General features: G+C 38.3%; 1 protein-coding gene across 16 annotated transcripts in view; it reads left to right on the top strand.

The window, feature by feature from the left end:
- Positions 1–20,902, top strand: part of LOC117415248 (membrane-associated guanylate kinase, WW and PDZ domain-containing protein 2) — a 302,693-nt gene that overhangs the window by 277,505 nt on the left and 4,286 nt on the right. For 9 of the 16 annotated variants that reach the window (XM_059027156.1, XM_059027154.1, XM_059027151.1 and 6 more), the window contains 5 exons: positions 1,617–1,802; positions 2,635–2,806; positions 3,949–4,168; positions 5,039–5,182; positions 9,493–9,631. In XM_059027156.1, coding sequence (XP_058883139.1) covers positions 1,617–1,802; positions 2,635–2,806; positions 3,949–4,168; positions 5,039–5,182; positions 9,493–9,631 — 861 coding nt within the window. Of the gene's footprint in view, positions 1–1,616; positions 1,803–2,634; positions 2,807–3,948; positions 4,169–5,038; positions 5,183–9,492; positions 9,632–13,653; positions 13,765–13,894; positions 14,034–20,902 lie in introns of all 16 variants that reach the window. The other 7 variants (XM_059027161.1, XM_034025341.3, XM_059027152.1 and 4 more) reach the window with 5 other exon arrangements.

Genomic DNA, 20,902 nt, shown 5'->3' with positions numbered 1-20,902 from the left:
TGATGAGAAGCATTGTATGTGTGTGTGTGTGTGTTCTATACCCATTGACTGCCCTCATTTCAGTGCAGGCGACTGATAAGTGTGATAAACTCCAATTACTTCTATGTGCACTAGCCCTTGCCGGTGGGTAATTGTTCTGCCTGAAGCTGAATCTTTTTAATTTGGGATGTCTTAATTGATGATACCTCACCAGAATCAGGCGAGTCAATCTGTGACAAACAAAAACTGAAAGATCTCCTCCCAGCAGGGCCTGCTGTGCGAGATCATTTTTGTGGTTGACAAATTGGTCTGTTGATTATCTGCCTCTATCTCAACCTGGCTATTTAAAGGCCATCAACAGGAAAGCTGCTCTGAAGAACTTTTCTTACAAGCTGTTTTAACAAAAACATACTTTGAACAAATGGAGAAAAAGAGTTTAATTTTTAGACATGTTAGTAATCAGCAGTTTAATCTTTTGACTTCCACACACAAATAAAGGTTGTTTCCTGCTGTGTGGTATTTTTACTTTGTTCTATTAAAGTATTTGTTAAAGCGTTTTACAAACGAAACATCATATTGTTATATAATCTAAGTTAAACATTTCTGTGACCTCACCCTTTGATCTTTTAATTGATGAATTCTACAAATCTTTTAACTAAAAGTGGTTGTGTGGCTTTGAAGAGAAGGGGAGTGCAGGGCAGATATATTGTTGATTAACGAAACCATCGTTTAAGCTACAAATCCACAGTTAGAACAATTCAACAGAAAGGTTAATACCCTTACAGTCAGGGAGAGTAGGTTCACGTTCTGGCTTTGCGAAGTCGCCGGTCTTCGCTGTAGATTCCAAAGGGAGCATCACATTGGCTCTGATGCTTCCGTGGGTTAGGAAGGCAAAACTGGCTGGGACTGTTTCTCCTCATTGCCCTACAACGAACCCTGCAGGCCAGGCGCCCAGTGAGCTCAGGCAGACACATGCAGGGCTGGCCTTTGTCCTCCATAGGCCGGGAGCTTGCTGACATCCACTCTCGAGTTCCTGGGTGTAAAAGAGGAAGCTGGATTGGTCGTGGGATCAAAGGACTCCCACTGAACCTTCAGTTCTCCTGAGCTGTGTGGGGAATTGCTGCAGTGAGGGGAAAGAATAATTGGACATTCCAAATGGGGAGAAAATCAGGGGTAAAATAATTGGATACACAAAATGTAAATCTGTAGCAATTGGATGATTAGTTTCAGGAACAGTGTGTTTATACATTTATTAGGGTTATAATAACTGTTTTAGGTATTTTAAGTAGATCGCTGGGAAATAATCTGAGGCAGTGTGTATTTTTAGAGCTTGGAAATTCTGTCAAGACCTCTCGTTAATTGCACATTAGGAGAGCCAGTAAAACGTATTGAAAAAGTTATACACACACACACACAATTAGCCTTAATACCTTAAGACACTTCAAATGAGCTCAGAAACCAATTTTTTGAAGAAAATAGGTTATTGCCAATTCATTATATACATAAAAAACACATAGTTTCTAGAGTGTATTTCTATGTTATTTATGAGTATTTTTTTTTTTGCTAATTATTCTTAAATAGCTGTTAAATAACAGCCAGCATAACAGTGTATTTTCAACTGTTTGTTTACACTCAAGCTGTGCCCCACAAAATTGGCCGGATAATTGAAGGCAGTCCAGCAGACCGCTGTGGGAAGTTGAAAGTGGGGGACCGGATCCTTGCTGTGAACAGCCAGTCCATCATTAACATGCCTCACGCGGACATCGTGAAATTGATAAAGGATGCTGGCCTGAGTGTAACCCTGCGTATCATCCCTCAGGAGGGTGAGTCATCGTTCCTGTCATTATTTTATTTTAATTCTTGGCAAATCTTGCCTACAGATTATTTTAAAAGATGCTATTTTCTGTTATCAAAATGTAACAGCCTGTTGTGTGTATTAATACAATCCAGAAAAGAAGAGACACCAGTCATTTTTTTGGCATTTTTGTATACGTATTTGCTTGGTATATTATTAGGTTCGATTTTATAAAAAAAAATATAAAATGTGTATTTATGTTCAAACAAGTATTTTTAATTTGAGGTAATTTAAGAAAAATGTTTAGAACAAGGCATCATAAGAATAAGTACATTGAAACATGATAAGTACATTGTTGATGTGGTGGTGGAACAAAACTTCACTAAGACCTGCCTAAGATGTAGAGTATGTCCCCTTAGCAACATGCACAGATACAGTATAAAGTAGCTACTGTAGTCCTAAAATGGATAAGAAATAAACAAAAATTGTATGTAGATTGACAAAAAAAACTGTTGTTTATATCCATGATAATGTCTGAAAGAAAGAAAAAAAACATGATACATTGTTTACAAATATTTCTCCAAGTCATTAAACTAATTACTACTTTATAAACTCTACTTGGTGTAAAGGAGAATTTATTATTTTATTTTTTGTATTTTTAATTATACCGCAAACAAACTTGAATTCACTTCGAGATGAAGTCAAGTTCGCTTATAAATGTCATTGTGTGAAACAGGCCAAGGCAAGTTTACAACATTGTATTTGTTTCCAAGTGAATCATGAATCAGATGAGCATCACTTTTCCTTTATGTGTCCGTTGCAATGCTTGTGTGTGATTTTGAATTCTACCTCCACTGCAGAGCTGAGTAGCCCAGCGTCCGCAGCCAGCTCCGAGAAGCAGAGCCCAAAGGCTCAACAGCAAAGCCCCATGGCCCAGCAGAGTCCTGTAGCCCAGCAGAGTCCAGCCACTCACCATAGCCCCGTCACACAGCTGTCCCCACCTCCACCACAGCTACATGGACATGACAGTAGGTAAGGACGCTCTGCACAAACCAAAAAAAAAAGACAAGGTTCTCCTGGCTGCAGCTTGCCATGGAATCACACTGGCAGCTTAGTGCCATCTGCACGTCTAATGTCTTTTTTTCTACTTCTTTCAAGTCAGGGATTTTTTAATTAATTAATTTACTTTCTGTCTTACTTTTTTATTTTAATTCCAGGGCAATATGTTTTTACACTACATTGTTGGTAGTAAGTGCCCTTAAACTGAATGAAATCCTTTAGGCCTTTTTTTTTTTTTTTTTTTTAAATGTCTGATGCTGTATTCATTTCTGCACAGAGCTTCTGCTACATTGAGTCGTACATACACATCACGAACAGCTTCAACAAAAATATTCTCCTCTGTATTAGATAACATTTTTATAGGCTTCTGCTATAAAATTGGGGGGAGTTTATATTAACTTAATTGGCTCTATTCAAATCTGCCTCTCTCAAAATTGTTTAGATATGTAATGTAAAGTACATACTTCTCCCAGGCTTTAAATAGCAATAAAAACAGCTAATTGCGGGTTATCAATGTAAAAATCTGCTTTAAAGCTTCAAATCACACCAAGATTCACAGTCAGTCAAAACTATAATTGTTATGTTGTCAGTGTTTAATTATGAAATATTATGAAGTAAATGAACAAATCTGAAGCGAAAAAAACAAATCTTGTATTTGTTAGTAATTAATTTTGGTTATAGAATAGGTTGTTTGGGTAATATAGCTACACTTTGTTTTATATTAAACAGCATCCATTCTGAGGGAAAATAGCACAATTAAATGTTTTCACCACATCACATTATATTACAACAGTTGCCTAAAACTGTTTCTCATTTTTTCAGTAATTCCAGGATGTTTTCCGTGATTATTAACTGTATTTAAATTTAGCTCTTATCATCATTTGAATTATCACATACTGTACTGAGATTTATCTCTGGGAGTGGCATTGTATTGATAGTGCAAAATATACAATTAATTTAGGCCAGTGCTTCAGTTAACCAGTTTAAAACGGATCTGTTTGGTTTATGCAATGGTTTTTACAGATCTATCTAGAAGACCAGCTACTGTATTGTATTTACCACATGCCATACCAAACACACTGTTCAATTGCTAACTATATGCTTTTTTTTTTAAGCTACAGATCAGAGGTAAAAGCAAGGCAAGATGTGAAACCAGATATCAGGCAACCACCCTTCACAGACTATAGACAGCCTCCTGTAGACTACCGACAGCCTCCAGTAGTAGATTACAGACAGCCGCCTACGCTGGACTACAGGCAGCCTCCAATCATAGATTACAGGCTGCATTCCCCTGACACGAGGCAGTATCCAACAGCAGACTACAGGCAACCACAGGTACAACACTAAGGCAGTAGTTCTAATACAGAACTGTGATAAACCTTTCAAATGCATTAAAAAAATTCCATGCTTTGTTTTATTAATATTACTTAGTTTATTTTCATCATGTATCACTATTCCCAATAGAAGATCTTTTAAAACAGCACATCAAACTGGAGATGGCAGGATTGGAGCATTTGCTTTAGCAGCATGTAATACCATAAATATTGTAAGCCACCTCAAGTTCTGTTTTTTTTCTGCTCGGCATGGTGTAACCCACCTCCTCCACTCATATCTATCAAGGACATATAGGACAGATTAGGTCTTAAAACAAATGACACATCTCATCATAGGTATATTGTCCTTGCTGGGCACTGCTGGTGTAGGATATACTGTATACTGATGTAAATGTATGTTGAGTTTCCAGTCACTGTACTGGCTCTATTCCTATGTTCCCAGTAGTGTTGTAAATTGTTAACATTTTACTTACTGTACAGTACATTAAAAAATCAGTGCATGAACAGTATTTGAATGCTTATTGGCTGGTTTCACAGAAGTTGATTAGCACTGATCCTGGACTACCTAATGTTACCTTAGGTAGATAGTCCAAGACTGGTGCTGATCAGGGTCAAAATAAATGTAGCAGAACTCGTTCTGAATTTAAATTAGACACAAGGCATCACCAATACCAATAAAAGGCAAAAGAGAGAAGCCCAAAGGCTTGTGGTTATATTAAATGTACACAGTAAACTGATACCAATATAGACTGTCCAATAAAGAGGAAAGACATTTATCATTCTTTCCCAGAAGGAGAGTTACACTTATCCACATTTAATACCCACATTCAGGTTTCTGCATTGCTTAGTATTAACTTTTTTTTTTTAACAGGATTTCTCTTATTTCACTGTGGAGCTGGATAAAAGCATGAAAGGGTTTGGTTTCAGTATCCGGGGTGGTCGAGAGTATAAGATGGATTTATATGTACTGAGACTGGCAGAAGATGGACCTGCAATAAGGAATGGGAGAATGAGGGTAAGACGCTTTCACTTGGCTTCAGTAAGCATCGTAACACATAGCACACACACCCTGACATCCCACACAGTGTATTCAGCCGTAACAAACCTGGACACTGGAGAGCTCCTGATTGAAAGCTTTGGGGACAGTCTTATGTAAGATGAAAACCATCACAGTGTAAAAAGGAGAAGCAGAGCAATTTAAACAATAAAACTGAAAACACCAGTACAGTATGTAATGAAAATGATGCAACTTAACAGCATTGTATCAAAAATGTTATATTACATTGAAATTGAATTTGAAGTTTTATATGAAGGCATCAGCAGCACAGCAGAGATTGAAAATCTAAAGAACTAGAATTATCTTTAAACAACATTTAGTTTAAAACAGGTTGACCACCGGGTTTTTAAAATAACTTTAGTAAGTTACCAAACAATATGCTATCTTGAGTAAAAAATATAAATAAATAAATAAAGAAATACATTTGGTACCTGGTCATGTATCCCAGAGGCTCCTATTTCTTTTCACACTTAATCTTGGACACAAATCTGTTGGTCTGATTCTTGCTTGATGCAAAAAACATATTTTTTTGCACTACAGTTTTTAAAGCTTCAGGTGAAACTGTCTGATTTAATGTTTAAACACCCTTTTACTTTAAATACTTCCAAAAACCCTCCTCTGAAATTCTGAACCCACCACAAGGCCTAATAGATTCTTTATTCTAAATTACTGAAGAAAGCATTGCATTTTTTATTCAAAATGAATCTGTCAGGAAAAATGTAATTTAAGGACTATTCCCATTGGCACACAAGGGGAAAAAAAACATAATTTTCAATGTAATAACTCATTTAGGGCTTTATATACTTTAAACCTATTGTAGTAGTACAGTATGTGTAAGCTAAACATGTTCAGTGGAAAACTATAGTAATGATTTATTTTTAGTCATATAAAAAATGTAATGAAAAGGAGGCCAGAATATAAAGTATACCTTCTCAACAATTAGATACATGAACAGATTCACTTACCAAGACAAACTTGATAGGCCTTTGGTCCCGTCAACCGCAGCCCATAGTAGTGAAATTTGGAGAATGTATTTCATTAACAATGGAGTGATTTTTGTAATTAGGATAACGAATGTAACCACGTGGTCTTGATAATAAGTCACACATCAGTGAGTCTTCCTTATGAATTACTTTTTTTAATGAGGGTGTTGCAAAGTAACTGTGTTACTTACTGTAGTGTTAAATTTGGGCACTGCTGCTCACTGTAGTAAAACTGTGTTCATACTCTCTGTGCGGTTAACCTGACTATTCCATCTTCGTTTAGTGTTTGAATCCAACCCTGAGTATGGTAGATTTATAAGCCTAGGTGAGATGGTGTTTACTAACCCACAGTATATTTTATACTGCATTAGAACTACTGCCTTAAGCAGGTTTGTGTACAAATCCACAAGATCAGTTTCACCGGTCAAAACTGGATATCCAAGATTTATGGTGGGGATGCTTTAAAAGCCGAGAGCTATTTTTCTTATTGGGTACGAAACACTGTTTTAATTAGATTTCGCTCAGTATAATTTGAGTTTGATCAAATGGAAAATTACCTATATGGTAATAGTATCCTTCAAGAAGCTGCTTGATGAGATTCTGGGATCAAGCTACTAACAACCAAACGAGCAAGATGGGCCGAATGGCCTCCTCTCTTTTGTAAACTTTCTTATGTTTTTATGTTCTAAAATGTATTGCATTTTAATACACACTGATGTCCACTTGAATGATTCTTAAATTGACTTTAAAATCTGAACCTAGTCATTTGTTTTGTTTTTTCATATGTGATCTCTTTGCTGTGAATGTATGATGAGATTCTGGGATCAATAAGCTACTAACAACCAAACAAGCAAGATGGGCCGAATGGCCTCTTCTCGTTTGGAAACTTTCTTATGTTCTTGAGAGCATATAATGAGTTGGTACCCTAATATGCTAGATCTGAAAGGAGCCTTCCTTCATTGAGATGGCCATTTTCACATTTATCTCAATACACAAACTCAGATAATCCACATGAAAAGCTATAGACAGTATATTTTATATTATTATTTGAAAAAAAATAATGCTATACTTTTTCTAAATAAATATAGCACATACTATAATGTATGTTTATGAAGTGATATATTCTATATTTTCCAAATGTACTTTAATCACTGTAACTGAACAGTTCCCTCTAGAGAAGTGAGAAAGTCATGTCAAGCAGAAAAGGTATACGGGAACTTGCATATTAATCCAGCGAATTTAATCAAGCACTCTGGTACACTTTCAAACAATTCCCTGTAGTGCGATGTACCTTTCTAGACTAGTTTAATGACTTATCTGGTGTAGCATCTTACATCCCGGACTTTCAGAATCTTCCCCCTTTTATGATGATTCATGGTTTACGAATTTGCAATGTTGCTATTGGACCTGGCACACAAGACTATCACATTAGCATTATGATTTTTTAATCCTGGTGACTGCAATAAATAATTGCTGTATCAACTATTACATAAGTTTGCAGAAATGTCAGTTATTTTCAGTTTTTTTTTTAAATTAAAAGTTTTTTTAAAAAGTGTGTGTTTATATGTGTATTGTAACACAGCTTTACGTCTCAGGGTCATTTTCACCCTTTTACACAGCAGACCCAGACACTGAACTTGCTATTTATCGCTCTTGCGCACTTTTATTATTTTCAATAATAAACAAAAACAAAACAAACACCTAACTCCCACTCGGAGTACTTACTAAACTTTTGTTTGTTTTCAGTCCTTAACTGAACACTGGATGGCTAAGCCGTTTACCAGTCCAAAACACTTTAAACACACACACAACACTGTTTTCCCACACTACCCTTTACTTTTTAACCCACACAGGTTAAACTCGAACAAACTCTTCTGATCTCCTATATACCTGCCTGCAGGCAGCTGATAATCATTACAGATTGGAGCCAGGTGATTCTCATCCTAGCACCTTCCTGTGGCATTCTGGGGGGTGTAGTCTTTTGGCCCCTCCTGGACTACATTTTTTTCTTTTCCTCCACCAGTCTGTCATATAAATATTTTAATTGTAGTCATTTATGGATGGTTAACATAAATTATTTACCTGCCACCCTTGCACACATTTTGGCACATCTCTAGGATTTGTTTTTCTGGGAAAGTAAACATATTCATTATAGTAGACATTAAAGTCTATTAAAGTGTAGTACAAATTAGAATTAGTGTTTTGTTTTTTTTCTCCCTCCAGTTGCATATCCTTTAATTGTAGCATTGATCAATTAGCATCCTGGAAAGGAGACTCAGAAAATGCACCTTTTACAGACTGCTTCATCACAACCTTTGTCAATTATTTATTTCACCTACAAGCATGAAGAATGAGGTGCTTAACCACATGGAAAGCTGGTGACAAATCATTGGAAATTACCCCCATTGGTAGACGTTACCGTTTGCTCTAAGAAGATAAAAAATCACTTAAACAAAGTGAATCCTTCAAAATCAAACAATAAACAATAAACAATAAATAAAATGGTTTTTCAGGACTATTTTTAAAGAAGACTTAACAAATCAACTAGTGTAGTGAGGTGATACAGTATGTGTTAAAACTCTAGGACGGAGATACATGAACAACTGTTATTGTCAATTCTAGTTAACAACAAAAACTTGACAACTTAATTGCTGTTGCTAAATGTGCCACATTATTTTAAGCAATTTTAACATGGTGCCTGTTTGCAGTAAACATGTTTCAGCAGCTTGCTGTAGTTATTGGAATAATTTTTAAAAGAAGTCAGCATAGAATTCCTTATTTTCGTTCTCTTCTTTATTGTGGTCTTTAGATTCCGCACATCTAACATCCCATAAACATTTTCTGTCATGAAAAAAAAAAACATGAATTGCAAATTGTTTGTTTGTATCCTCTCTGGTGAAATACAAATAACCGTCTGCCAGTGCCGCCCATTTGCACACCCACAGGTCTTAAAGATTTCAGCATCAGTGAAGTTAAATAAGCTACAGGAGCTAAAAAAAAAAAATAACAAATCACCGGGCCCAGTTGAGATTTATCTAAGGGTGCTTAAGGAAACAAGGGTAGAAATATGTAGACCACTGGCTATTATCATGAATAGTTAGAAAAATGTGTTTCCCCCAGCAGGGGAGAAAGGTGTGCTAACAAGGGATGAGCTTGATGGGCTGAATGACCTTTTCTCGTTCCCCAACTTTTCTTATGTTTTTATATAACCTAGGATATATTTTTTTCTTTTTTGTTTCCCAGTGTACTAAGGCACTTTTAACATGATGTTCTTATCCTTAACAGGTTGGGGATCAAATCATAGAAATCAACGGTGAGAGCACAAGAGATATGACACATGCCAGAGCAATCGAGCTCATCAAATCAGGAGGGAGGAGAGTGCGTCTGTTGCTCAAGAGAGGGACAGGGCAGGTCCCAGAGTATGGTGCGTTTTCACATTCTTCTTCTTCTTCTTCTACTAACTAGCATTGTTGTATTTACAATAAAAACCTTGAAGCATATCAATTCTTGTCTTTATTAACTGCACTTACAAGTACTTACATTAACGCTTGATTTTGTCATGATTTTTAAGTAGCTCTTGAATCCTGAATTCCACTCAAGGAGTGGCTGAGATTGCTTGGTGTTGCAGTTTCATTTTCATATCAAACAACAAAGGGCATGTCAAGTAACACTTAGTATTGGACCTCCATCTATATATTCATTGCCACATGTAAGTGTCTAATTTGTCATTACATTAGTTCCTTATTTATACTTGCTAGTCAAATTTGAGACTGGATGACACTGATAATGTTACAGTGGTCTTCAAATCCAAAGCTGATTGAAGTGGCTATGTCTTTGTAGCAAACCACATTTGACATTCTTGCATTCACTCAGCATATTGAATTAAGTTCCAGACAGATCAGCTACAAAAGCATTCAGGCCCTCCGTAATCAGTTACGGATATTGCAGTGATTTTGGCTTAGAAACAGGGTAAAGAAACAACTAAAGAAACAGCAAAATATGTCTCCACCTGTTCATGCCACACCCACTGTTCTTTCTTTATGATATGTTGCAGTTACAACAAAAATGTGTGAAATGATGTGTTGGGGTCCCCCCGCCTTCTGTCCTGTGCAGCAAGACGTGTTTTTTTAAACCCCACCAGTACAGAGCTGTTTTCCAACAGCAGGCTTGGAGAAACTTATAACACACTGTGGCAATGTGCCCCGCCCCTATGTGTATTTTATGTTTATATGTTGCGTGTGGTGTGTTAATATTGGTGTATATATATTGGTGCACGGGATATAATGTGGGGTATTTAGCACGAGTGTTGTTAAAATATAAGTTGTATTTAGGCACAGGGATTGCACAATCACTCTACGTGCAGATAAAGTTTGTAATAATATGTGAGGACAGGGATTGCACAAATTAGTTCACATGCTGGGATTCAAGTGAATAATTAATTAGTAATTGAATCCCGGCACAACTGTATATATAGGTGCACGTTTCACTCACTCGGGGTTGTGTGTATTCGTGAGTGGAGAACGGGAGAGAGAGAGAGAAGGAGAAATTAAAATAACAAGTAATTGCTGTACGTGTTGGCTTTCAACCAGCAGGATACTTGTTTGTCTGTTTGTCCAGTCTGTTTTGTCTGTCTGTTTTTTTGGCCATTGTGCTCTTTATTTTGAGTATTTTGTTTTGTTCAGCCTTTTTATTTTCTGTTTATTAATAATAAAAGCGCTGCAGCACTTTCAGTTACCCCAGTCTGTTGTGGTCTCCAGTCACTTCCTGGCCTGACGGCACCACTACAGCCAGCTTGTCACACACACTCAAAAACAATTAAAGGAGGAGTGAATTGTAAGTAATGATGAATGAAAGGGGAAATGGCTAAATAAGATGCTATTGTAGCAAGTAGTCTTTTACGATGACATCTAAAAAGATATTATTAAAATTACTGATTGTTTAGTTTATTTTGTGACAAGCTTTGTAAGTCTGTTTTAGCTTAATATCATAACAATATACAGTAGAAGACAACAAGCAAGCCCTAGTTATCATTTCCCCCCAAATAAATCTAGAATATAGTGATTTACAACTTCCACAATGTGCCTCCCTTTGACATGCAGGTTTAAACCCTGGTGTATTAGTGTTCAGTGAGTAGGAAATTCAGAAGTTAGTGATTTGTATTGAATATGGTAAAGTCATTACAACACAGAATCTCATCCAATACCACAGCGTGTTGCAATACCAGAGTCATTCAGAGAACATAAAAAGTAAATTAACTGTAGAACACTTTGCATTTCCTGAAAGTGCAGTCCAATTCCTGCAAAATCGTGTAGTGGTTGATAAAGCAATTCTTTTTTGCAGTCGCCAAGCTAAGAGTTAGAAGGCATTTATGGAAGATACGATAAGAAATTGTTGTTAAATAAATGATACAAATGATTGACAGACAGTAATACCAGATAAAGCTACTGTTGTCATTTTTCCATCTGCACTGTTAAACCAGCCTCAATCTCATCTCGTTACCATATGAAATTCTGCCTCCAGACATTACACAAAGGTGAAATGTGTATGTAACACATTTCATATCATTGCTATTTAGAAATAAGTCAGCTACCACCAATATTATAATTAATTCACAGCCTCCATTCTGCCTAAATGTTAGATTTTTTTTGCAATCCACAGTTAAACTTTATCCATATCAGAGGACATTTTCTCTTTCTTACAGAGTCCCAGTTTTTTTCAAAGCGCTGTTTCAGATGTTAAAAAGCAAATCTTAGCTAGTCACACGTGGCAGTCAGGGTTCTTGAAGTGCCACAGCTGGGGAGAGTGATTGTGGAACTGACAACCTATTAATCAGCCTGCTGTTCTATAATGTAGAGCCCCTTTCACACTGGCATTCTCTACCCGGGCAGGACCTGGTGTCATGCGGGTCGGGCACGTGATTTCACACTGCTTTTGATAAAGCAGGGTTGACCTGGGTGACAGACGCAAGTAAACAATGCGTGTATCAATGCCCTGGAAGCAGCTTGTTACAGACGCTTCCATCCAAGCTTCTCTGGATTGAACCGTCGGCCCAAATGTTGATTAGAGCAAATTTTTCTTCATCCCTGCTGCAATCTGGCTCATAGTGTGTCTCAAGCAACAAAAATATGGCTAAACAGAATAAACACATGTTCCTTATGGAATCGAAACCTTCACACAAGCGAGGCTGTTTGTTATTGCATCGGCTCACGAATGGCCGTCAAGCATTTTGTCTCGCTCAACCCGGGTCAAAGCATGTAGACCCACATCCTGAGGTGGGACACTGGGACCCGTGTTAACCCGGGTACGATCCAGGTACGTGGTTTCACTCTACACAGGATTGTGACCCAGGTAGCCAGGACCTGGGTAGGAGTGCCAGTGTGAAAGGGGCTGCAAGTGTCTTTTGTTGCAGGTTAGGTAAAACAGCTAAATTGACAAGAGCAGTATATCTCAAGACTTGAGTAGTGTCTGATATTGCCCTGAATCAGAGGAAAGCACACCACATTTGTCAAATCAAAACCCTTTTCTGCAGGAAAAAAACCTTCAGAATATTTATTCTCTTAAATATGAATTATTCATGCCTTAATCTACTTTCTGGTGGACATAGAAACATTTTTAAGAACTGTTTTGCTGTGGGTCCTTTTATGGATTAGATTATTAATATATAAGATGATATTAAAGTTTGTAAAAATAAGTAAAATACCTGAAAGAGCCCTTCTTTAATGAATTAAACAGCAATGGTATTGAGATCTGCTGATGTTTAGGTCATTTGCATAGACCCCTGTGTCTTCTTTTTATTTATTTGAAGAAATTTAAAAAAATTACGTTGTAGATGTACATTGGGCCATTTCATACCTTTTTTGGTGTATTCATCTGATATTTAACTCAGATTTTTTGGTAATTCAAACCAAACTAGTGACAACTCAATAAAACCAAAATAAACAAATCTTAAAATTAAAACATGCTTGGTTGATAAGCAGATGCTTTGGTGATCTACAGCACTGCTGCTTTCAAACAAAGGATTCATTAATTTTGTGTCATCCAGTTATCAGCAGGAGACGGGGACACGGAGGCTTTTAATGTCAGACTGGCTGAGAAATAGAAATCTTGTTTTTGTCAGCGGGAGGCTAACTAGGGATTAATAACTCTGTCCTTCTGGCATAATTAGCACCTCATTAATCATAGCTGCTTTCCAAGCATCTCAGAACACCTTGTTTACTTAATTAGAAAGTTCACTGGAACCTTGTTGCTAAAAAAAAAAATCTCTCTAAGTTTTAACTCAGCATGTATTTGCATATTAATATTTTGTTTAATGTTAATCTCTAGCCTGTATTTTCAGAAACTGTTTCTAATTAACATTGTGTTCTGTCAAGAATAACTTTTGAACTAACATAAATAACATTCTGTCTTAATGTCACTGGTTCTGTTAATTCTAATGATTGGTCCTAGGCTGTTCCTCCCCTTCCTTTAGGAATGGTACCTTCCAGCCTGTCCATGTGCATGAAAAGTGACAAGCATGGCTCCCCATATTTCTTCCTATTGGGCCACTCTAAAGACACGGTTTGTAAAATCTGCATGCATATTACCATTCTAATACTTCTTTTCTAATTCACTGTAATTTCACTTTAACCTGTTGGTTTAATATACAATATCAGTACTCTTGTTAAGAAAACCATGGCTCCCTCTTTAGGTCGGTGGCAACAACGTTTAATTGGAGGAGGAAATGGGGATTTCTAACCCAGCTGGTCTGTTAAGACATGATCACAATATTTATCAAAGAACATCTATGAATAACCTGCACTTCAAACTGTAACATTTTACATATGAAGGTTTGTGAAAAAAAAACGTTCTGTTGGCCTAGCCAACCTATTCAGTATAGTGTTTTGTAAACTGCTGCTATGCTGTTCAAAATGATGATGGCATTTCTTATCAAATAGAGCAAACAAAAAAAATATTTGCTTTAATCTGAAATCCTTTTTGAATTCTGTAAGCATTTTTGTCAGAATGAGACAAATCATTTTTATTTGTTTGTCATTATGGTAGTTTATCATCAGTTATGAATGTAGCTCCATCAAAGATATATATTTATAGTCTCATACAGCAGGATTCAGAGCTAACATCAGGGATGGTACATTAATAAGGACTGGCATAGGTACTACAGTGTGTTTAAATGAATACTTTATACCAACTAGCTTTATTTCTTGCCTCTTTAATGTTCTGTAGTATTATATGTGTTTTTTTAACATTCTCTCGTTTTTTTTTCTGCCTAGATCATTATTTACCGTGCTTTAAATAATTCCAGCAAAAATGTCCTTTTTCAGCCACCTCTAAAAGCAATTGACTGCATCCATTTAAAATGCTTTTCCCAAAAGTCTCTTGGCATTATGTAGAATAAATGTGACTTCAAATTGCAGAGATAGAAATACATAGTTACTCATTATTTAATAAAGGCTTTAAACCACAGCAGTCATTCCTGATAGCAGTACATTATTTATACATAATTGTGGTTGCTATCTCAAGTTTAGTTTTTCCTCACTCTGTTAGTCAGGTTCCCTTCCACTTAAGCCCCTTTCACACTGGCATGCTGTACCTGGATCAGGACCCGGTGTCATGCGGGTCGGGTACGTGATTTCACACTGCTTTTGATAAAGCAGGGTTGACCTGGGTGACAGACGCAAGTATACAATGAGAGTATCAATGCCACGGAAGCAGCTTGTTACAGACGCTTCCATCCAAGCTTCTTTGGATTGAACCGTCAGCCCGTGCTGCACCGTGTTTTTCTGTACTGCCACTCGAGCCTGTGTATCCACCCCTGAGTATGCTATGTGCTACCCCGGGTTGTGTGACTGCACACGGTTAAGGCTAAGCACCTGCCCAATACCTTGGTCCTTACGCCTTATGCTCGGTGCCTCGGCGCTTCGGCACCCTCGGTGCATTGACGCTCCGTGCCTCGGTGCCCTCAGTGCACGCGCCCTCGGTGCCTTCGGTGCATCACAGTCTCGGTGCCTCGGCACCCTCGGTGCTTAGACGCTCAGTGCTCTGGCGCCCCTGGTGCAGATAGCCTCAATGCTCCCTTCCCATGCTCCAGTTCGGGAGAGAGCGAGACACTTGTACCCTCCCGTGACACACACGGTGACTTGGACAGTCCCAATCCCCACTGCACCGCTTGATGACCTGAGGCACTGCCTTCAGGCTTCAGCGACAGCTAATAGCTGGGCCCACCCGCAACAACGGGATGGCACCGGGCGAGGGATTCCGACTCAGCAGCACTCCTGGAGGCATTTCCAACACTGGCCCAGACAGCCCCCACAACGGGCGCCACCCCAGCCTCAACAGCCCCAGCAGGGCCCGTGAAGGCTTGCAGCCTCAGACCCAATCTTTCTCACAACACCAGCTTCAGTATTGGCGCACTTGCACCTCAGACAACTGGATGCTTGCCACCGTACACACCAGTTACACGCTTCAGTTCCGCACAGGTACTCCCTTTCGAGGGATCACGATTACATCCATGAGCAACCCTCTCCAGGTCTCGGCCCTCAAACAAGAAGTAGCTTCATTACTTCTCAAGCAAGCCATCCATCTCATAGAACGTGCCTCCCCAGAGGAGGGGTTCTACTCTAGATATTTTTTGGTGCCGAAGAAGGACGGTGGCTTCTGTCCATCCTAGACCTGAGACACCTCAACAGGTTCTTGAGGGAGAGGAGGTTCCAAATGATCACACACCGTCACATTCTCCAGTCTGTCCGGCCGGGTGACTGGTTTACCACAGTGGACTTAAAGGACACGTATTTTCACGTCCCTATTTGTCCCATGCACAGGAAATATCTCCGCTTCGCTTTTCAGGGAAGCGTCTTTGGGTTTTTCATGTTGACATTCGGCCTCATTAGCCCGCCGCATGCTCAAAGTGCGTGGATGCCATCATAGCTCCCTTATGGCTGCAGGGGATCAGGGTGTTGAACTACCTGGACGACCGGTTGATCTGTTCCCAGTCACAGAAAGGAGCAGTGACCCACACGGCAGTTGTGACAGAGCATCTGTTGAGGCTGCGTCTCACCCTCAATGATGCCAAAAGCCAGCTAATTCCGGTGCAAAGTACGGTTTACCTGGGACTCCGGCTGGACTCCCTCGCAATGCAAACCTACCTGTCAGACGACAGAGTGGCCGCCATTCAGAAGTATCTATCCCTGTTTCAACAGGGATCGATAGTGCCTCTGGTGTTGTGTCAGAAGTTGCTGAGTCTGATGGCCACGGCTTCATCAGCCCTACAGATGGGGTTACTACATATGTGCCCACTTCAAGCGTGGCTCAATGCCTTCTGGCTACATCCCAAACGCGACAGACACCATCGGCTGATCGTGTCTCGTATATGCTGGGAAGCCTTGCACTGGTGGAGGCAGACCTCTCACATGCACAAAGGTGTAAGGATGGGGGTGATCCACAGCCATCAGGTGGTGACGACAGACACATCCAACTTAGGTTGGGGTGCACTGAGGGCAGGCAGAGGAGTTTGCGTGTCCTGGATGGGCCATTAAACATCCCTGCATATAAATGCGCTGGAGCTGAGAGCAGTTCACCTCACTCTCCAACATTTTTTTCCGGTGCTTCAAGGGAGACATGTCCTTGTCCGGATGGACAACATGTCAGTAGTGGTGTATGTCAACCGCCAGGGAAGACTTCGGCTACTGACCTGGGCACAACGGAACCAACTATCCCTCCAGGCTGTTCACTTTCCCGGAGTGGTGAATTGGGATGCGGACCTCATGACTCTATCTCTTGCCCTAAATGAATTAAATAGAATTTAACTTTCCACAGAAATGCTTTGGGCGGTAACTTAGCTGATCAAGGTAGAGGTAAATCATTGGCCATATTTGCCATCATGTGAAAATATATTTAAATTGCTTTTTGAAAGAGCTGAAAAAAACATTGTCCTTGAATCCAATTTCTTTTTTACACATTGCAATCCAGTTGAAATAAAGCAATGTCATATACTAATAGTGTGTTTATCTTACTGGGCCTAAAATGTTGATTTATGGTTAATGTAATGCAGCTTGCTAGCGTAGATGCATCTTAATGCTTAGCAGAAAAAAAAAAACAGACTTGAGTAGTGTACTTTAATGTGTCTCAACCAGTGAAATATTTAGCACAAGCAGAGAGGTTATAAAGTACTGTATGTACTATCAAGTGGACAATGTACCATATGTGAGTGAGTGAATTGTTAAAAGTCTTCTTACCCCATTATTTACTGGAATGGTGTTTTGCAATACTGCCTACAGCAGTAAAAAGGTTAATTTTCTCTTAAAACACTGTCATCTGTATTGATAGCACTTAATTTCTGTAAATATAGTCCACAAAACATGTGACACTAACTTTGGCCCTTCTTTTATATACTGATTTTCTTGGCTCTCATAAATTAGGAACCTTGCCGCACTGCCTTACCAGATCAGCAAGGGTGCAACTAAAGTCTCACTTTGTTCACTGCTAGGTTAGCAGTAATGTGTGCTGACTCTGGTGCATAGTTATTCCACACTACGTTCACCACCCACAATGTGGCAAAACAGTCACAACATAACCTAGGAGTGTAGACTTATTTCCCAAGATACCTCTATATGAATTTTATATCCTATCCACATCCCAGCCTCATGTGTGGGTTCAATCCCAGGTGGGGGAAACTGCTGCTGTACCCTTGAGCAAGGTACTTTACCTAGATTGCTCCAGTAAACACCCAACTCTGTAAATGGGTAATTGTATGTAAAAATTAATGTGCAAAAATATAATGTAATTGTATGTAAAAATAATGTGATATATTGTAACAATTGTAAGTCGCCCTGGATAAGGGTGTCTGCTAAGAAATAAATAATAATAATAATAATAATAATAATAATAATAATAATAATAATAATAATAATAATATATAATACAATGTTATGTAAAGCTGCTCTAGCAGCTGTTCAAAAGATTCAGTTGGAATATACAAGTAATGGCCACTTTTATAGCAGTAGTTGTTGCACATGATCAGCTACAGTACTATTAAGCAATTCTAAACGATACCGATGGTAAAAATTATAAACCTCACAAATCGTCACAGTGAGTACAGCAGGTATTATCAAACAGCAGATGTCCATGTAGCTTTTCAATCTTGTGTTTTGCATTTAACCGTGGATTTTACATGTTACGTGCTATAGAATTAGGAGTGAAGATAACAACTAAATATGCAAGTGAGGCTGCTGTAAACTACAGTAGCTACTGTATAATGGAGAAAATAGTCGATATTAAAATGAGATGTGAAAATCCATTAGAAGGCAGTGGTTCTGATCTCTCTTACCTTCAAAGTATAGACCTTGACCTATGTCAAGTAATGCAGTGTTTACCAGAAATGTAAACGTGGTAGGCACCACTTTGAGGCCAACGTGAAATTAATCCTTATTGATATTCATACTGAACTTCGTGTACCGCACGCAGTTTTTTTAATCTCTGTTGGCAATAATGTCTGTTTCAGCTGTCTGCCGAGCGAGAACAGTGTTAACTTATTGAAACAGATCATTATTGATTAAGTATGGAGCTTCATTTTTTCACAACTGAATTGATATATATATAGATAGATAGATAGATAGATAGATAGATAGATAGATAGATAGATAGATAGATAGATAGATAGATAGATAGATAGATAGATAGTTCATGACATCGCATGAAAATGACTCTTGAAAATGTATAGAGATTAGTGGTAGAAATTATAATGACTTGCATAATTTATTTTAACTTCTTACTTTTAATATACACAAAAGATACCTCAAGGCATTTGGTGTCATCCCAGTTTTTCTAAATCCTTGTCTTTTCAGTTTTCAGACTCTCTTTCAGAACATTTCAGAATGACGGGTGAGGAGCTGCTGTTAATTGTAGCTCAAAAAATACCTGGCTATATTAAACCACCCTGAAGCTCCTGAGACCAGCAGGGGGGGTGGCGAGCGGTGAGCCGAGGTTACAGATAATAATTGGACATACTAAATTGGGGAGAAATTGGCGACGACTAAAAAAAAATGTTGGAGCACATTATTAACATAGTAACTTCATTTTGCAAAACCCAACCCTTGAAAAATGTCAAAACCACATTTAAAACCTTTTGATGCCATTAATGCAATGACCAGTTTTCTGCCATTGTCAATTTAAAGCAACAAAACAGCTTACCAAAAAAACAGATGCAGTTTTTTGTTATTTGTGTTCATTTTGTATATGGGTTGTGTGATTGTTTTTGATATGTTTGTAAGTTAAGTGTAAATTCTAATGATAAAAGATCCACTTGAGCTACGAACAGCTGGGATACAGATGGCAGACTGTTTTAAACGTCTTCAGGTATTTCTAATCAATATGTTTTTTCAATGCAATTGACAGCTTTGATATGGTACATGCTTTGTAACAGGGTGCAAAGAAGTGAGAAACAGTCCTAATACACAAATCTCACACCTGAAGCTGGAACCATCATCCAAAGAAATACTGTAGTTATAATAGGGATAGGGAACTAAAGGTTCTTTATAGACTCAATGACAGTAAAGCTTGTTACTCCACTTCATAGTTAATAACTGTGACAAACCAAGTGGCTAAATAGCTAACTAGACTCTCTATAGTAAATGAACTCATCTTAATTACTTCCATCAGCCACACCAGGTTAAAATTCCTCAAGTAGTGCACTCTGCTTCCCTGACATGGAGTCATAAGAATCCTGACCAGCCCTGCTTTTTTCCAGTATTGATTTGTGAGTCTTGCGTGTAGTTTCCATGACTGCTAGATAAAAAAAAAAGATATATATATATAAGATATATATATATATGCCTGAGATGATGATGATGTTGATGAGACCAACCCCTTTTAGACTCTCAGACAGCTAATCATGAGGCCAGCTTATAAGTTGCTTTTTATTTTTTAGGTTAGGAAGGGTAAAGCATGGCTTTTACTCAGATCAACTATATACTGTCCTCATAAATACCTCCCAGGCTCAATTATTTAAGGATGCATTGCAGTTCATGAATGAGGAATTTTCAAGTTGTGCTTTTAAGGCACACTTTGCATTCAGTCCGTGCCTCTCATCTGACTGTGACATCTATGTATAAGGGCCAAGGTTGGTTCAGACAGTTAGGGCCTGTTTACAGGAGCCTGAGCAAATTCATGAATATTAAAATCTAGCTGTAATTGAGCTGGGATTTTGTGCAAACAGTTCATTAAATTGTTCATGGTGTAGATGATTTGGATAGGTATAAGAACATAAGAAAGTTTACAAACGAGAGGAGACCATTCAGCCCATCTTGCTTGTTTGGTTGTTAGTCGCTTACTGATCCCAGAATCTCATCAAGCAGCTTCTTGAAGGATCCCAGGGTGTCAGCTTCAACAACATTACTCGGGAGTTGACAGCATTACAGTGCAGGGTGCTGTGTAAGATACAAGCTGATTTTCTCTGACCGCTTGTGGATTGGATATCAGCTTGTATCGCACAGCACTATATTTATTTGTTGAGAAAGATCATTTGTTATCAATTAGAAAGTTTGTATCACACTTAATGCAAACCATCGTTGTCCTAATTTGGCCATGATTGTCTGTTTCTTCGGATTTTACTTCTTTATAACACAAATGTAGTAAAAATAAAAGTACTCCTAACTGGTAACGTTGAAGTAATAGGTGTGTGTGAATCCACACTTCACAGAACCTC

Source organism: Acipenser ruthenus, chromosome 7 (genome assembly GCF_902713425.1).
Source record: "Acipenser ruthenus chromosome 7, fAciRut3.2 maternal haplotype, whole genome shotgun sequence".
Classification (NCBI taxonomy): Eukaryota; Metazoa; Chordata; class Actinopteri; order Acipenseriformes; family Acipenseridae; genus Acipenser; species Acipenser ruthenus.
Note: the sequence above shows the minus strand (reverse complement) of the source record. Positions and strands in the feature narration are given on the sequence as shown.